At 39.5% G+C, this 19,045-nt stretch overlaps 2 protein-coding genes and 2 long non-coding RNA genes across 4 annotated transcripts; all 4 read right to left on the bottom strand.

Annotated features, from left to right (window-relative positions):
* Nucleotides 1-113: 113 nt before the first annotated feature.
* LOC136430532 (uncharacterized) lies at nucleotides 114-2,086 on the bottom strand. Its single transcript, XR_010754904.1, has 4 exons — nucleotides 1,838-2,086; nucleotides 1,142-1,231; nucleotides 704-779; nucleotides 114-330 (listed from the first exon to the last, which is right to left on the bottom strand). It is a non-coding gene; the product is annotated as an uncharacterized lncRNA (long non-coding RNA).
* Nucleotides 2,087-5,109: 3,023 nt separating this feature from the next.
* On the bottom strand, nucleotides 5,110-6,917 carry LOC136430531 (uncharacterized). The gene is made up of 4 exons (XM_066421229.1): nucleotides 6,786-6,917; nucleotides 6,129-6,572; nucleotides 5,706-5,804; nucleotides 5,110-5,331 (listed from the first exon to the last, which is right to left on the bottom strand). The coding sequence occupies exons 2-4, from the start codon at nucleotides 6,557-6,559 to the stop codon at nucleotides 5,283-5,285; spliced, it is 579 nt and encodes a 192-aa protein (XP_066277326.1). The 5' UTR covers nucleotides 6,560-6,572; nucleotides 6,786-6,917; the 3' UTR covers nucleotides 5,110-5,282.
* Nucleotides 6,918-13,206: 6,289 nt separating this feature from the next.
* LOC136430530 (uncharacterized) lies at nucleotides 13,207-15,378 on the bottom strand. Its single transcript, XM_066421228.1, has 3 exons — nucleotides 14,738-15,378; nucleotides 14,175-14,273; nucleotides 13,207-13,828 (listed from the first exon to the last, which is right to left on the bottom strand). Exons 1-3 carry the CDS (start codon nucleotides 15,220-15,222, stop codon nucleotides 13,807-13,809), a joined length of 606 nt encoding a protein of 201 aa, XP_066277325.1. The 5' UTR covers nucleotides 15,223-15,378; the 3' UTR covers nucleotides 13,207-13,806.
* An 890-nt stretch (nucleotides 15,379-16,268) lies between these two features.
* On the bottom strand, nucleotides 16,269-18,625 carry LOC136430527 (uncharacterized). Its single transcript, XR_010754903.1, has 4 exons — nucleotides 18,471-18,625; nucleotides 18,050-18,277; nucleotides 17,758-17,853; nucleotides 16,269-17,079 (listed from the first exon to the last, which is right to left on the bottom strand). It is a non-coding gene; the product is annotated as an uncharacterized lncRNA (long non-coding RNA).
* Nucleotides 18,626-19,045: the final 420 nt, after the last annotated feature.

The raw sequence follows: 19,045 nt of genomic DNA, 5'->3' as shown, positions 1-19,045 counted from the left end.
ATCTTCCTTATGAGCATAGTCAGTGGACACAAACACGGCGTACTTATGCATAACAAGATCACTAAAAAGTCCGTCCTAAGTTAGGGCGCATCCTAAGTTCGGGCAACCCCCGTTAATTGTATTTTTGCCATCTTTCAACAATTTCGTATATTTTCTAGGCGACATACCATACCAATCGCCTAAGAACTACAGCGACAGAACGATGTTTCCTTTGTCTGTTGTGAAGACGATACTACTTCAGTGGTCTTTTTTCCAGATGGACGAGGCAGTTACCAACGTCCAACTACACGATCCCAGAACGCATTCATTTCCTTCTGGAGGTTCTTGTCACTAAAAGATAGAAGGGAAAAATACCACAAAATTATGTTCATAAACATGTAAGCATGTATATTTTATGTCATAGCTTTATATGGGTTTCATGTTCATTTCTACTTTGCTTTATCAGACTCCTCTTACATGTCGAAGACCAAACTGTTTTTTTTTCATCATCTTTTTTCCGATCTCGTAGGGTCTGGTCACATGAGTGCATTCTTGGGACAGCTGGTGATACTTCATGCAATATAATTCAGCTGTGACTAAGCTTGTGGTGAATCCTTGTCGATGATTAGTTCTGTCATAGCCTCGCCGAAAATCCCGCGACGAACAAAAATCGTTAGACGAATGCGATGGCGCCGTTACAAACGGGAAGACCATTGTTACTGACCTGCAGACCCATGTCCATCTCCCAGATCGTGAGTTATATCTCTGATGACAGTCGCCTTGAGTTCTGGTATGCAAATCTACGGACACAGTGATCAAGTATGGCCATTCAATATTCGTAAAGTTTGCAATATTCTTTCTAAACTCATTTTCTTTTAAAGAACAGCGAGTGCAAATACAGTAGTACTCAGTACATTGAATCCAATAGTACCGATATGTGCAGGTTGTGTGAAACATGTATACACACACACACACACACACACACACACACACACACACACACACACACACATAAATACAAACACACACACACACACACCTATACACACAGACGCACACAAACAAACAAACAAACAAACACACACACACGCGGGCGCGCGCACATAAACACAGACACGTTTCTTGCATTTTATTGAAGGCATCCGTGTAATTAAGAACTCACCTTTCACGAGATAGTCATCTTCAGTCGCCTTATTTCCAAGCCATCCTTCTGTGTTGCGTTTTCCCTTGAAGAGTTTCTCCAATGTCTTATCTTAGAAGGTAAACGAGGTATACGAGGATGTAGAGAGGATGTAAGTTGTGTAACATTACATGCGTGAATGGGAAGGCAAAACTCTTACTATCTGTATATGTTTTTTCTTCTTGCTGACGGTTATTAGTAATCATACGTACTAACATGTTCCCAGACTGATTGATCTGTATCTTTGGGGTTCATACGAACCCCGAAACAATATGTTGTCTTCACTATCTACAGTGTGTTACAGTTGTCTCAAATGGTGTGTGAACGTGTAATTCCACGACAAATACAGAGAAAAGAACATGTTTCTGGTAAAAATGATTTGCCTCAAAATATCATATACAATTAGATGTCGTGGTTAAACATGTATCTGGCTGATTTAGTAAAAGTATTCTATCTAGATCAAAGCCTATAAAAAGAATCAATTGCAAAATCCCTACAAATGCGTGCACGTGAAACGCAGTGATCTCTAGTGTGTGGACTGACAACCTTGTGCACTGTGTGGGTAACAACTAGTTGCAACAACAGACAAAAATATGACCAAAAAGTAGTCCTATAGCTAACTGGGAATACGTTGACCTCAAATGTATGTATGAGGGTAAAATGTGCTTTGTCACAAACCTTTTCTGTTACGATGAACGGATACATCCTTCACTAAGTGCTTTTGGTGGAGATATTTGACGAGTGCACGTTGCCACGTTTTCGTTACTTTCTCTTTAGTGTCATCTTCACTGCCATCCGCCACCGTCAATGTCACGAATAACAGCAACACTGTGATCCTGGTGTAGGCCCACCTAGACGCCATGGTCATGACTGGGTATACACTCTATGGAAATGCACTTGGAGTACACTAGTGCTTGATACTGCAGTCACGTCTGCACTTGTGCTTATCTGGTAACTTATTACAGTCCAAGGTCATTATTTGAATGCAAAATCTACAGAAGGTTCGTGTCCTATTTTTGGCAGAACATTAGTCTATCCGCTACAGTTTAATGATAAATGTAATAACTCACAATCCGTAGAAGCTCTCATAAACATATTCTATACAAACTATAACATTATCAATAATAATAATTTTATAATTTTATTTGCAAGTTCTTGCCCGAGGGCTAATTGCAACATGAAACAATACATAGCAAGGGTATACTGTGCAGATAGTGCGAGTTAACAATGTTGACTAGTAGAACACATGGCTATTCTAAAAACCACTACGGAATACAATCTACGCTTTTTGGGTTTGACTTCTTTTTTGGAAGCAGTGGAAGACGAAGTGTCCCACTTTTTTTGTAATGAGTGGGTGATGGGAGGTTAACAAGGTTCTAGTTTTATTTTCGTCAGTAAACGTTTGGAAATTGTTGTAAGTTTTGGAGGCTTCTTTAAAAAGCTCTTTTCTATCCCGATCATTGAAGGGGCAGTTTGAGATAAAATGTATTTCGTCTTCCACCGCTTTTGACATACAGTAGTTACATAATCTTTCCTCACAGGTAACTTTTTGTACCGCCCTTTCTCAATTTCAAGAGGGTGGGCGCTAATTCTATCCATGCTTTCAAATTCTCTTTCTCACTGAGCTGATATCACTACTTTGGCATTTTATAGGACTAGTTATACGTTTGGGAAAGAGGCTCTGTGTTAAATTAGCTGTACAGTGTTAATGTCTGAAGATTGAGTGTCTAAGGACTGGTCCTTACGGACGGTCCCCCTGTAACACATGGTTTATGTTTATTCTAATGATATTCACAAAAACGATTAAAAGTTGTGTGGTTGACATAGCTTTGACATAGCTTCTCTGATACTTAGAGTATGTGTGTTAGGGTTGAAACCATGACTTATAGGCCCATACATTACAAACATCAATCTCAAAAAGGTTATCTTTCAAGGTCCCACAACATACAGAAACGATAGGTTCACATCTTTCTCATGCTGGCTCGAGAGTCAGTATAGTGTACCGTGACATTTGACAATAAATAAATAAATCTTTCTTACAGTGTGTAACTCATATACATTCCTATTCGTCACGTATTTCATATTCAATGTTACTATTAGTCTTGATGATCGTAGCTGCGTGGTGGAAATGGTTTTATTTTGATCGATTTGATCTGCTGCAGCCTTGGTTTGCTCTAGTTCATAGGTTATGAGGTACTTGCTTACTCTCCTGAAAGAGAAATGGTATTATAGTACCCCGAGACTGGACTGCCAAGGAGAGAAGAAAATTATATCAGTATCCAGAAAGAAAACGAGAAAAAAAGGCATAACAAAACAGGTAGTGATTGCAATTGTACTTTATTACGTGTTCTAAGTACAAGGACTAGTTATCTTGCTGGTGAGGTAATGTATCCGTTGTTTCCTCAGGAATTCTTTTCCACGACATGCACACAAATGTATCTCTGTCATCTTTTGGCATTTAAAGCCTAAAATTCTTATCCTTCCGTTTCACAGGATACACATCTTTAGATATTCCATGTCGATGTTGTGATGTAACCTGTAGTTAAATCATCTCAGCACTATCTGCGATATTGTAAGTCAAGCCAAGGCCTTCATTTTCGGGCCTTCGAATGCTTGTATCAAGCAATGTATTGCTCTGCCATGTAGCTCAGTCGGCATGTTACAACAAGGCAACTGGTTGCACACTTCGGTTTCAATCGTTTACGCGGTTTGCAAAGCTGCCATGCTACATTATGAACAAGAGTCTTAGGACCCAAAATCTCCATGAAACTTTTTCTTTTATTAAACCTGTTCCCCCATTCTATATCGCTCAATGGTATGACCCCCGGCCACATGTTGGGGGCTCAGGTTCCACAGTGACCCACTTTCGCTATCAATAGCTAGTAACAGCTGTTAGTAGTGCTACAATGGCCAAAACTGCAAATATAGATTTCCCCATTACTTAGGCAAATTAAGTCCAATTTGCATAATTTGCACTTCATTGTATACAACCCTCTCTAAGCTACCTGCCAAGTAAATAACATGAAAATCTGTCGCTCCTTTCTTCAGTTATTCTCCTTTGAAAATATTTACAAACACGCCATTGCAGTTCCAGTGACACATACCAGGGGGCCCAAAATCGACCTTGACCTTTCTCCTCCCAGCACCTACCCACATACCAAATATCATTTCAATCCATCCACACGTTCTTCAGTTATGCTGATTTTAAGCGTCCGGTGACACATACATACATACACGGTGACACAAACATACACACACGCGCACACGCACGCAAACACAATAACTTCGCATGATTTGCACTTCAGTGTGTACATCTCCGTCCAACCTACCTGCGTACCAAATAACATGAAAATCTGTTGTTCCTCTCTTCAGTTAAACCCCTTTAGAACATTTTTACAAATAGGCCATTGCAGTTCCAGGGACACAAACCAGGGGGCCCAAAATCGACCTTGACCATTCTCCTCCCAGCGCATACCCACATACCAAATATCATTACAATCCATCTACACGTTCTACAGTTATGCTGACTTTAAGCATCCGACGACACACATGCAAACGATTTACCTCCTTACTTATGCAAATTCGGTCTCATTTGCATAGTTTGCACTTAAGTGTGTACAACTTGGTCTAACCTATCTGTGTACCAAAGAACATGACGATCTGTCCATCCACTCTTCAGTTCTTCTACATTTAAGATTTTAACAAATACGCCATTGCAGTTCCAGTCACACATGCCAGGAAGCCCAAAATCGACCTTGACCTTCCTCCACCTAACACCCACCCACATACCAAAAATCATTTCAATCCATGCACAGGTTCTACAGTTATGGTGACTTTAAGCGTCCGGTGACACATACATACACACAAACACCAAACGCAAGCAAAACAGTATCTCCATGAAAAAACCTTTTTTCATGGAGATAATAATTATAAGTGTAAGTAGGCATACATACATCACTACATGAACTCATTTAATTTCTATATAAAGACGTGTAACATCATTCACTCAAAACGAACAGCATTGCTTTCCTGTCAAACTTCTACGTTTTCCACATTGACGGCTTGAATGCCACCGTGACCATCCTGTGCCATCTTCAGATAGCCTCCAGATTGGATAAGCACTTCATGACGTCATCCGACCGAGCAGTATTTTCCCAAGCTTTGGCAGGCGACTGAAATAAAAAAAGGGACAAAAATGAGAAAAAATTGCGTCGATTATTTGTGAAAAATACAAATATAATTTCGGTTTAGACACCCCACACTTCTCATTCTGGAACACTGGAGCTACATCTTCACAAAATACAGTAATGTCCTGTCGAAACTTAAACTGCCCATGCCGGCTACATGGGATACTTTGTGCAATCATAGTATCAACAAATAATGTATAAGATATGCTTTGCCATTGACAGGGAGGCTAAATTGAACGTTTCCTGAGAAGCATGTTTGAAGGCATGTGTCTTGGGAAATGAATATCATTCAACATCAAGATTCTAGAAAACGGCAGGTGAAAAACTGACAGAAATCGTTAGCAATCTATCACGGTCACCTTTCTTCTGAAGAAGAGCTAGCACTGGAGGCACTGGAGGGACCAGGAATACAGAACACCATCCAGAGCTTGTCCATTACCCCTCGTTTCCCTCTGGGCCTGGTTTGAAATATGTAGAGAGATGGATCAAAAACTTTTGTAAGTAAAATAATCACATAATATTTGTTTTCATCGACTTTCAAGTTACAAAGCTCAGTACTGGGGAATATACATACAAACACACGACAAATCATCCTACCGATCATGATCGTCCTATACCTTGTTTTACAAGCTTTCTGTAGGACTTGTATTTGAGAGTTTTACAATGTTCTGAATACTAGTTCTGGACATATATATTACTGTGTGGTTAGACAATAAACAGCACATTTACAGAGACCCAGATACTCTATTTGAATTGATATTCGTTTACGTGGTATCGCGTACCTTTCCTCGGACGAATCTATCAGCTTGTCACAAAACCATTCCTTCACTTCACTTTTGTGGAGAAGACTCCGTCTAAGTCGTTTCACGCGCTGGAGGGTCTTCGAGTGTTTGACGTGGATATGCCACTTATCAGGTTTTTGAGGAACGGCATTATCCACAGACTCGGTTTCTTCTTCTGTTGCTTCTCCGCCCGAAATAGTCTCAGAGGTGTGCTCTTCGTCTTCTTCAGGTGACATCTCCATTTCGTCGAGCATCTTGTTCAGCATCTCTAGCTCATTGAAGAGGTTGTTCATTTCCTCCAGATCTTCGTTCAGCTCTTCAAGGTCCGGAGCCTCAGCATCTGAGGACTTTACCTCTCTCTGTCGACTTTGACCTGTAGCGATCAAGGCGATGGCTAAGACTGCTACTGTGGCGACTTTCAGATCAGCCATCTTCTTCGTGGTGCTTAAAACAGAAAGACATGTTTACAGATCAGCCATTTCCTTCGCAGGGCTTCAGACAGAATGACGAATTCGAAGTGGACTAAATGTCGACAAAACACCGTCCAGAACCAAGTTAAGAAGGTTTCTCAAGCACAGACGCTAGGCCGAGGTGCCTTTGGAGGAATGCAATGAAAGAAGATAGCAAAGGAAGCAACGGCGATGTATTCAGTCTCACCTGATATTAGGCAACGTAAAAGATAGGTCCGACCCAGTATATCAGCACACGAGTAAATGGTACGCAGTTAGAAGCGCCACCTTCTTTATAAACATGAAGTTGAAGTTTAAATGGGAAATTACAATGTGTCATTATCACAATCTTACCCCCATTGTTGCGTCTAAGTGTCCTGCCCTTCACCATCATGCATATAGTTTGTATGTGGACGGCCTAGCAAAGACAGACAATGTGTTCATCTGTCAAGAAGTTAAACCACACTACATCATCATAGTAAACATACTTAGTAAAGATATCACAGTTTTTTTTTTTTTTTTTTTTACAAAGCTTTATTCAAAATACTCAAAATACAATACATACAAAAAATACAGATTTAACAGTTCACAGTTCACAAATTGGACAGTACATGCTTGCATGTTCTATTGTTTCTGTTGTTTACCAGATTGAAAAGTAAATTGACTTCTGATTTAAAAATGCTGAATATGTCTATTGGTATGTACTTGTCACTGTTTCTGTTATTACACCAGTTTCTAAATATGACTTTCTTTGCAATGCATATAAGTAAATTGATTGTTACATATATTTCAGATGTGTTATAGGGGTGGTTTGTTTTATATCCCAGTACAATTTCTATCAGGCTTACTTCTATAGTACACTTAAAACATTTATATATCACATTACAAAAGTTTTTCCAGAATGTTGTGAGACATTTACACGTTAAAAAAAGATGCTTGTAATCCTCAACACAGTTACATATATTACATTTGCTCGACATATTTTTCCAAACATACAAAAGTTTTCCACAAGGTAGTATTTCGTGCAGTATTTTATAATTAGTTTGTGACATATGTGTTCCCAATGTGGGATTTATCTGGTTCTGCCATATGTTTTTCCAGTTGAACTTACACTCAAAAAACATTTCCCATTTCTTTTCCACATATGGTGACATAAATTTTTGTTGAACAACATTTTGATATAAATCAGAGGTTTTAATAGTGTCTACAGTTTTCACCTTTTTCGCAGAAAGCACATACAAAGTGGGCAATGCTTCATTTTTCTTACTGGATACATTACAAGTCCCACATTTCCACTGTCTAGGTATAGCTTGTTTTAAAGTCAGGAGCTCACAAGCCCAGTTTCGCTTTATTTTCAACTTCTGAAAACAGGTCTTATCTGCTAGAAGTTTACCATTATGCAGTATGTCTTTTATATATATAAAACCAGATTTAATCCAATGGGAGTAAAACAAGGGTTTACCTTGTGATAATACATGTCTATTCCCCCAGATAACCTGGTTTTGAATGTTCTCTGTTGTATGTGGCTTTGTACAAACAGCATTTGCATTTTGCCAAGCAGCAATGATCTGTTTGTAGAAGATAGGTAACTCACTCAAGTGCTTTTCTTCAATCCAATTCATTTCAAAAACTAGATTCACACTTCCCATTACTGCTGAGAGAAAGTGAGAAGGTATATGTCTCCAAGAGCCACTACCATTACATATTCGTTTGGCCCATGAGGCAAGTAGGGCATCCTTTACACTGTATATATCCAGCATTCGAAGCCCACCTTGGTCGTAATTTCCAACCAATGTTTTTCTTTTTATTTTATCCCCTTTTCCACTCCACACAAAGTTGAAAAAAGCAGTGTTTAATTCTTTCAATATAGACAAGGGTGCTGGCATTACATTCATGATATATGTTACTTTAGCCGCTGCTAATGATTTTACAATGGTAATTTTTCCAAAAAGTGTAAGATTTCTTTGTCGCCAGGTGTTAAGTATTGTCTTTATCTGTTTCACTTTGTCTTCCCAGTTTAATTTTATTAAACTCTTACTACAATGACCAAAGTACACACCCAGTGATTTTATTGGTGTTAACGGCCATGTAATTCCCCCTATGTCCTTCTTTTTTGTCTTCCATGTGCCTATCCACAATCCTTTTGTCTTGGCTTTATTTAGAATGGGTCCAGCAACACTTGAGAATGACCTAAGACATCTAAGTGCTTCATGTAGTGATTCCTCTGTTGATAAGAATACTGTAGTGTCGTCAGCTACTTGGCAGAGTTTTATCTCTTCTTCATTCACTTTTATACCCTTAATGTTACTATTGGTTTGCACACTATAAAATAAGATTTCTGCCACAAATAAAAAAAGCAAGGCACTTAAGGGGCATCCTTGTCTTATACCTCTCTGAATTTGAAAGCTAGCTGTTTTCCACCCATTGTTAATAACTGAAGCTAGGCAGTCAGTGTAGATAATTTTGACCCATTGTATAAAGTTGGGGCCAAAATTGAACTTCTCTAAGACCTTAAACATAAAGTTATGTTCCACACAATCGAAAGCTTTTTCGAAATCTAAAAATAACACCATTCCTTGTAGATTTTTAGTGTCACAGAAATCAATTATATCTTGTATTAATCTAACGTTTTGTCCTATAAATCTCCCTTTAATGTAGGCACATTGATCCTTGTTAATTAGGTTTTCTAGATGGGGTTTAATCCTATTGGCCAAGATAAAGGCTAGGATTTTATAATCAGTATTTAATAGGCTTATCGGTCTCCAATTGGTAAGTGTTTCTGGGTCTCCATTTTTAAATATTAGTCTTAGCATGGCTTTTCTGAAAGACTGTGGCAACTTGCCTTCATTGAGTGCCCAGCAGATAACAGAGTGCACTAAACTTCCTATTGAAGGCCAAAAGAGCTTATAAAATTCAGGTGGTAATCCATCACATCCAGGGGTTTTACCTAGTTTCATACCTAATACAGCTTCTTCACAATCCTGCAATGTAATTGGTTTGTCACACCTTTCTTTTTCTTCATCAGATAGTGTTTTCTGAATATTGACTGAAGTGAGATAGTTCTCAATTTTATCATCAGGTACATTTTTGGAGGAGTATAGCGTTTGATAAAAACTTCTACATTCCTTTAGTATTTCTACCTGGTCGTGTATTTTCCCATTTTCTAATGAGGTTATACAGTTTTGACTTTGTTTTTTGTTTTCTAAATTTAGGAAGTACTTTGTAGGCTTTTCTCCTTCTGTAATGTATTTTGTCTTTGCTCTTATCTGCTGTCCTTTTGCCTTTTCCTGAATAATACTTTCTAACTGTGTTTTAACATTCTCATATTCAGTCAAGGTTTGGGGATTTAAGTCAGTATCTAAATTTTGTTCTAATCTTTTTAGTCTATTTTCTAGTTCCTTTTCTAGTTTGTTTCTCTCTTTATTTTTATGCTTGGACCAGCTTATAGATAGTTCTTTTATCTTCATTTTACATATTTCCCATATCATGTCAGGTGTATAATGTTTCAGTTCTTCTTTTGTATCATCAATGACCTTTTCTATTTCTTGCTTATATCCTGGATCCGTTAAAAGGTTAACATTTAGTTTCCAGAATCCATTTCCTCTTGGTGCTTCTCTGCTGTGCAAATTAATAAACACAGCACTATGGTCGCTACATATGCTAGCATAATGGTCAGCCTCAAAAACATCTGCAACCAGAGTGCTTGAGACAAACCAGTAGTCAAGTCTACATGCTATAAGAGGTGTTTTTTGTCTCCATGTGAAACTTTTATCCATCGGGTGTAGATGGCGAAAAATGTCTATAAGATCAAAATGGGAGCAAAGGTCTCTCAAGGATTCATTTTTTCCATGGTTTAGAGAAGAGCCACCACTTTTGTCTAGATTTTTATCAAAGATGGAGTTAAAATCACCTCCGACCAACATTGAGTAGCAATTCCAGTCGTGTAACCATTCTTGAGTATTTTGGAAGAAAACAGTTCTTTCCTTTTGCCCATTTGGTGCATATATACATAGTAGAGTATACTTCTCATTATACAGTTTGAAGTTAACAACAATTTTTCTTCCTTCAGTGTCTGTTTTTTGCTCAAGGATTTCCATAGGTAGGTTATTATCAAAGAGAATGCTTACACCTCTACTATGGTTTGTTCCAAATGAGTGAATGGTTTTACCTGCCCATTGCTTATCAATAGTATGTTTCATATCATTTGTCAGATAAGTCTCCTGTAATAGATAAATGTCAGCCTTTTTCTTTTTTAACCAAGACATAATCTTGAGTCTTTTAGTATATGATCTGATTCCTCTACAATTAAAGGAAATCAGTTTAATGTTTTTACATGTATTCATGGTGATTTAAACATTTGTGGAGTTTTGAAATGGAAACCTCTGACAACATGATATATTATTTACACAGTTCATGTAGTTTTTTTCCTTGACTTACTTCCTTTTGCAGTTTGCTTCCCTTTTGCTTTTCTCTGTTCTTTTAACCACAGTTCAATTGATGGTTGTGTTGAGTCCCGTTGTCCATCTCCATGTACATCAGGGGTATTATTCTCAGAGTCATTGTTCCCTTTGTCTTCTCCGGTGTGTTTCTGGCTGTTTACGTTGCTATGAGTCCTACTTCTTGTGGAGTATGCACGTCCCTTGGGTTGTCTGGTTCCTGTCCTTCCCTCAGGGTTGTCCAGGATCGGCTCTCCATTCGTCTCTTCTACGTCAGAGGCCTCGTCTCCTGTGTCACTCTCCTGTCCCGGCTCCATCCCAGCTTCTGCATTACTGTTGTTGCTTGTGTGGTTGGTGAGGGTCTCATCAGGTACACTGGTGATGGTGACTTCTTGATCTTCTAGTACGCATGCTGGATCACCTTTCTTGTGCCCAGGTTTCTTACACTGGTGGCATATGACCTCGTTTTCACACGTACTTCTATGGTGCCCTTCCTGCAGGCAGTTACTGCATTTTTGTGCTCTGGACCGACTGGCCTCCTTCTGCTCTCTGTGGTAGAACTCGGCTACAAAAGCTCCCACAGATATCTTGGGAGGGAGCGGTGTGCTGGGCTTTTCAATATACATGAATCTTCTGCCAGTCAAAAAACGTGTAAGTTTGCCCTCTTTGTTTCGAGCTCTTTCGTCTATCACTCGGCTCATCATCTTATAGCCTCTTGCGCTTAGAGTCTTACTGATTTCTTCATTGTCGTACGACAGCGGCACGTTACTTACGATCACTCTTGTTGTTGTAGCCCCCGGTCTTACGACGAACGGGTTTTTCTGTAGTAGTGAAGCTTCTTGCCCCCGGAGTGTGATGGCTCCTGCTTGTATCAGAGCTAGGCGGTCCTGGTTGGTACGAGGGTACAGGCGCCAGTGGGTTTTACCTCTACCTTGAGGTTGTGCCCCAAGGATTGTGACCGGTCCCGAGACATCCTCAGCCGCAAGGCAGATCTCTAGGCATCCCAGTGATTCGTCTCCCGTGCTGATGCAGATGTCCGAAACTTGCACGAACAGTGGTTCGACCCTCTCTGCCTGGTCATGCTTGTTCGAGTGGGAGGGGGGCCCCCGCGCCGCCATCTTGGACAGTGACTGCCTCGCCGTCTTCACTATCCGCGGATTTTGCGCTGGTTCTGGTTTCTCTAGCAGCACTGTCTTGAGTCTCGTTTGTTCACCGAGCACTCTAAGTCCGTCTACCTCCTTATTTGCTCGTAAAAACAACTTGAAGATGTCGCAAAAAGTACTAAATATCAGGAGCTCAAGGGAAGTCAAGCCCACAGTTGGTCACTTGTTATAGCACACGATGTTCTGTCTACTTCTATCTATTTACGATGACTGGAACATAAGTTTTGAGTTGGCACCTATGTTGCATTATTTATGATATACACTTATGTAAGTGGGCGACGTTATAGTATAATTATAGCAAATTGCTCAAACTTGACCATGAATGAATACCAACGAGTGTCTCGTATACGTGCATGGATAAAGAAAACTTTGTCGCTCACACCCATTCAAGGTGCTGAAATGGTGTACACCATAAAGATGTGTGGTTGCCATAACTTTTCTGGTGAATACCATACATCTTAGTTTAGAGAGTGCCGGGTTATAACAGAGCATCCGGAAAACATATTCATTGGATCGCGGCATTCGGAAAATACATGTACTATTTGAAACGCATTATTCTATCATTTGAAACATTAAGTTGATACTTAGAGTATGTGTGTTAGGTTTTAAACCATGACTTATAGGCCAAAAATTGCTGCAAACATCAATCGCTAAAAGGTTATGTTTCAAGGTTCCACAACATGCAAAAATGATAGGTTCACCTCTTTCTTACAGAATGTAAAATTATGTATGTTCCTATTTGTCACGTATTTAGTATTCAATGTTACTATTGGTAGGGAGAGAGTCCGTAACCAAGTCGACCAATGCAACACAGTTGCGGGAAGATCTAAGGTCTAAGTTAAGGTGTGATAAAAATGGTTTTATTTTGATCGATTTGATCTGTTGCAGCCTTGGTTTGCTCTAGTTCATAGGTTATATAAAATATGAAGTACTTGGTCACACACAATATGCTGACTCTCCGGAAAGAGAAATGGTATTAAATCAGTGTCCCAAAAGAAAAAGAGAAAATGTGCATAGCACATGTACAACATTTCGTAATTACAATTCTACTTTATTATGTGTTCTAAGTACAGGGACTAGTGATCTTTCTGGGGAAGGTAATGTACTAGTTGTTTCATACGGAATTCGTTTTCCACTACATGTACACAAATGTATCTCTGTCATCTTTTGGCATTCAAAGCCTATAATGCTTATCCTTCCGTTTCACAGGATATACAGCTTTAGATATTTCATGTCGATGTTGTGATGTAACCTGTAGTTGGATCACCTCAGCACTATCTATGATCTTGGAAGCAATGCATTGCTCTGCCATGTAGCTCATTCGGCATTTTACGACAAGGCAACTGGTTGCACACTTCGGTTCCAATCGTTTCCGTGGTTTACAAAGCTGGCATTCTACATTATGTATAATACGTGTTAGTAGGCAAAAACACATCACTACATTAAGTCATTTAATTTCTGTATAAAGACGTGTGACATCATTCACTCAAAACGAACAGCATGGCTTTTCTGTCAAACTTCTACGTTTTCCATATTGACGGCTTGAATGCCACAGTGACCATTCTGTGTCAACTTCAGATAGCCTCCAGATTGGATGAGCACTTCATGACGTCATCCGACATAGCAGTCTTCACCCGAGCTTTGGTAGGCGCCTAAGATAAAAGAAAAGGACAAATACTCACACTTCACACTTCTCATTCTGGAACACTGGTGCTACATCTCCACAAAAGACAATGATATCATGATACTGTCCTGTCGAAAATCTAACTGCCCATGCCGGTTACATAGGATGATTTGTGCAATCATAGTATAAACAAATAATGTATAAAGGATACTTTGCAATTGATAGGGAGGCCGAAGTAAACGTTTCCTGGGAAGCATGTTTGAAGGCATACATCTTGGGAAATTAATACCATTGAACATCAAAATCTTAAGCGCTTAGGATTCTAGAAAACGGCACGTGACAAAACTGACAGAAATTGTTAAGCAATATCTTACCTTTCTTCTGAAGAAGAGCTAGCACTGGAGGCACTGGCGGGACCAGGAATACAGAACACCATCCAGAGCCTGTCCCTTACCCCTCGTTTCCCTCTGGGCCTGGTTTGAAATATGAAGAGAGATGGATCAAAAACCTTCATGAGTACAATAATCTCATGATATTTGTTTTCATCGACTTGCACAAAGCTCAGTACTGAGAAAAATACAGCCCGGCCCAACACACGACAAAGCTTCAACAGTTTATTTTTCGTCCTTAGACGAGCCGTAGTGAAGCCGCATTGCATTACCACTAGCTACTTGAAAAAAGCATCATGATTCTCCTCAAATGAGCATGCCTTGAAACGAAAACGAAGCTTCGTGCTTTCATGCCTACTGGTCATGATCGACCCACGGAACTTGTTTTACAGCCTTTCCGTAGGACTGGTATTTGAGAGTTTTACATGTTCTAAAATACCTTTGAGCTCTGGACATGTATATAAATGTGTTGTTAGACGGAAAACCATACATTTACAGAGACACAGACACTCTATTTAAATTGATATTCGTTTACGTGTATCGCGTACCTTTCCTCGGACGAATCTAACAGCTTGTCGCAAAACCATTCCTTCACTCCACGTTTGCGGAGAAGACTCCGTCGCAGTCGTTTCACGCGCTGTAGAGTCTTCGAGTGCTTCTCGTGGATATGACACTTATCACTGACAGCTTCTTGAGGCACGGCGGTATCCACAGACTCCGTTTCTTCCTCCGTTGCTTCTCCACCCGAAGTAGTCTCAGAGGTGTGCTGGTCGTCTTCTTCAGGTGACATCTCCATTTCGTCGAGCATCTTGTTCAGCATCTCTAGCTCATTGAAGAGGTTGTTCATTTCCTCTAGATCTTCGTTCAGCTCTTCAAGGTCCGGAGCCTCAGCATCTGAGTGCTTTACCTCTCTCTGTCGACTTTGACCTGTAGCGATCAAGGCAATGGCCAAGACTGCTACTGTGACGACTTTCAGATCAGCCATCTTCTTCGTGGTGCTTAAAACAGAAAGACATGTTTGCAGATCAGCCATTTCCTTCGCAGGGCTTCAGACAGAATGGCGAATTTGTAGTGCATGCACTTTCCAGAGCCAAGCTAATGTTTCTCAAGCACAGGCGCTATGCCGAGGTGCTTCTGGAGGAATTTCAATGAAAGAAGATAGCAAAGGAAGCAACGACGATGTTTTTAGTCTCACCTGATACTAGGCAACGTGAAAGAGGTCCGACCCAGTATATCAGCACACGAGTAAATGGTACGCAGTTAGAAGCGCCACCTTCTTTATAAACATGAAGTTTAAATGGAAAATTACAACGTGTAATTATGACGATCCTACCCCCATTGTTGCGTCTAAGTGTCCTGCCCTTCACCATCATGCATATAGTTTGTATGCAGATCGCCGAGCAAAAACAGACAATGTACGTGTTCAATCGTACTAACCAAGCTAGGAGGTTATGTGTCTATATAACCTCCTTGATCGTACTACATATGTCAAGAAGATATACTACACTACATTATCATAGTGACTTTGGTACATCACAGATGGGTACACGATGTTCTGGATATTTCTATTTGCTTACAATGACTGGATTATAAGTTTTGAGTTGGCACCTATGTTGCATTATGCATGGTATATACTCATGCAAGTGGGTATAGTATCATCATTGAAAATTGCTCAAACTTAACCCTGGATACCAATGGATGTCTCTTGTACGTGCACGGACAAAGAAAACTCTGTCGCCCATACTCATTCAATGTGCTAAAACGGTGTACACCATAAAGTGGTTTCCAAAGCCAGTGACTGTGTGCAAGAACAGACTGTGGCGTCTTTATGCAAACTGGTATGTGTTCATCATAGAACGTGCAAAAGAGAGGGTAGTTTCGAAGTTACCCAATGGACTCAAGCTACTGTTTCCTTTTCATCGTATATACTTATTGCCAGAGGATTTTTACAACCTACAACAATTCAAACAACCTTACCATCAGACTTTAACAGTCACCAAATATAGTCAAAGAACTGGTACAAAACTGCCTTACTACAATCAAAAGATAAGTGGCATAGACAATAAAACATACAATCCGTTTTAATACCACTGTTTTATTCGTTGTGATATCAACCGTTTCATTCATCCATACCTCAAAAGATCTTACACTTTAGCTTCAAATCCATTCGCTGCTTGTCTAAATTATTTACACTTCAGTCTCTACAATGTCATCAATGAGCATGCTCTGTGTCATTTTCATTTGACTTTCGCCATTGTCTTTCCTGTTTCCAGGCTTGCTCTCACTATACCTTTCTCCGTATATATAGAATCACCAATACATTTTTTCATCACAAACGTCTGACTCAATACATATAATACGTCTAGCACTCGGCTGTCAGTTGATAACTGCAAGGCTTCTGGCAATACATTTCTACAATCACACTACAAACTTTTAGCTTGGATGCCAGATAGGATGGAGGCCTAATCCTTTCGTGGATGGTGTCCAGGTAACTAAGCACTAGATTTGATCCCTATCGTACAGATATACAATATCGATATTATGTTGTAATATCTCTAATATAAGATTATACTTGGATTAAATGATTTAATGATATAGTGGTAGTATGATATACCATACACCATCCGCTTGATTTTGTAATGATATCATTTTATGGATGACAGGCAAATTCCAAAGCACGTATTCAAAATCGCAATATGAGAACAGCCAGTCAACAGTTTTCTTCGTAACAAACATTTACAAGCATTCACCTACATTCTTACATAGTAATAAACACACAATATACGAGTGTCTCATGCAGATGTGAAAGGAAAATAATGGCATTCATCACGACGCCGTCTGTATGTACCACCAGCCAATGTCCTCGCCCGACACAGGAGTGCCCAGGCACCTGGAACGTAATGTAAAATGGACTGTTATCGGACGAGCAATGTTTCAAGGTCCCGTTTTTTTGTCTGATTTTTTTTAGCTACTGAATGCTCAAAGTCAAAAGGCATATTCAATATCATCTTGCTGTTTGGTTTCTACACACTGTTAATCTAGTACGTAATACATTTTCATGGCGACTTAATTTCGTGGTAGAACGATAAGATTTGTTTTTACAGTGTTCTAAGTTTGGGACTGAAACAATTCTATAGTACAGTAGCAATACATTGGAAAAACGCAAAGTTGCGGTGTCATGAATTCAAAGTGATTATGTCAAAATTTGTATTTACTGTGTAGTTTACAATTCATATTATTCAACATGCACAAATTACTAGCTATATATGATCATATTTCAGTAGTGCATTACCGAATTTTCTATCAGTTAGCTATAATACTGTAGATGTAATGAAATGTAAATTTGGACATAATGAATAAAGGTTATCTATAAACATGATTTAGATTAAAAAAAAACACTGTGTGGTGAAACGGTACTACAAGCTTGTATCTACTTCCATATCATTGAGAACGGACACTTTGAACAATTTAATGATCTGTATAAGGAGAGGTAATTGAGTATGAGTGACTAACTGCGAATGTACTTCTCTTGCATGAGTAAAATGATACATAACCAGTCATGACAAACCTTTCTGACCTGTCCTACATGATACCGGCGGCCGCAGTGTGAGGAGCGCAGAAGGTTTCCCACAGCTTGTCCTTCACTCCTCTTTTCCCGTTCGGCCTAACAAGAAGTTCAGACACGATACAGCAATGAGCCATGCAAATGAACGATTAACATGATATCATACACATGTATATATATATATATAGAGAGAGAAAGACAAATATAGATTAAAGGATAGATAAATAGATATAGTTTCTTCATAGTATTGATGAATGTCAGAATATGAAGTACAAGAAACAAGTATTTATGGTACTTTTTGTCTGACAGCTTGTTGCAAAACCAAGACCTCAGCCCTCTTCGCTGGCGCTTGACTCGCTCGAGAGCTACCGGATCGGATTCGGGCGACTCGGCCACGTCTGAAGTCTGTCGCGCCTCTCCCACAGCCTTTCCATCGGCGACATTGGTTGCCTGGCCTCCAAAGATAGCGACCAGCACAACTACCAAGAGGACAAGCTTCAAGACTGACATCTTCGCTGTGGTACTAAAACAAAGAATAAACACACACATCGTATGCTAGATATACGATGGTAAAAAATACTTTCATACGCTTGCTTATTCTTTTGTTTTTTCCAGCTCCAAGGTTTTACAACTGTCAAAAATCTACGCACTCAAAAGTCATGATATTTGATACTTGATAAATGCATCATTTTATAACGACAACAAAAACAGCCTACCTGATCCGATCTCTTCTCAGCTTGTATTGGATAGAGGATGTGCTGCACGCTAGGGACCCTAAAGGCTGCTCCACAGTAAATTTGCTTATGTATGAGTGGCGTTTCTACGATGCTCAATTAGGCATATATATTTCCGACCACATCATTATTTGTTTCGACAATCATTACGATGTATCTGTATGTAAGTAGGTCAACTTCTATGTGACAATCATCATACAGTTGCATTGTGACTGTTATTCTGCCTTTTAGTAGCTGTATAACGTAAGGTATCAAGCCTACTTTGAATCAAATAGAGTTTCAAAGCCAAGTGAACATCTAAATCTTCCCTGGCATGTGGTATATTAGGAAGGTACAGTAGACTTTTGTAGGATTAGTTTTGCATGGAAGGGTAAGAGGATATATGCAGATTTGCTGCCATTAAGGGATCGGGCGCAAACAGGGCGGAAAGATTGCTTCCGCCCATTTCAGGTAAATCTGCATTTGAATTACAGGCTGCTGTTCATAAGTTTATTCCGTGCAATTGTAATATCAAACAGTCTTCAACTCTGCTTTCAAATTCACCGCTTATTTTTCTA

Source organism: Branchiostoma lanceolatum, chromosome 3, assembly GCF_035083965.1.
Source record: "Branchiostoma lanceolatum isolate klBraLanc5 chromosome 3, klBraLanc5.hap2, whole genome shotgun sequence".
Classification (NCBI taxonomy): Eukaryota; Metazoa; Chordata; class Leptocardii; order Amphioxiformes; family Branchiostomatidae; genus Branchiostoma; species Branchiostoma lanceolatum.
This window is presented reverse-complemented; position numbering and strand designations above follow the sequence as displayed.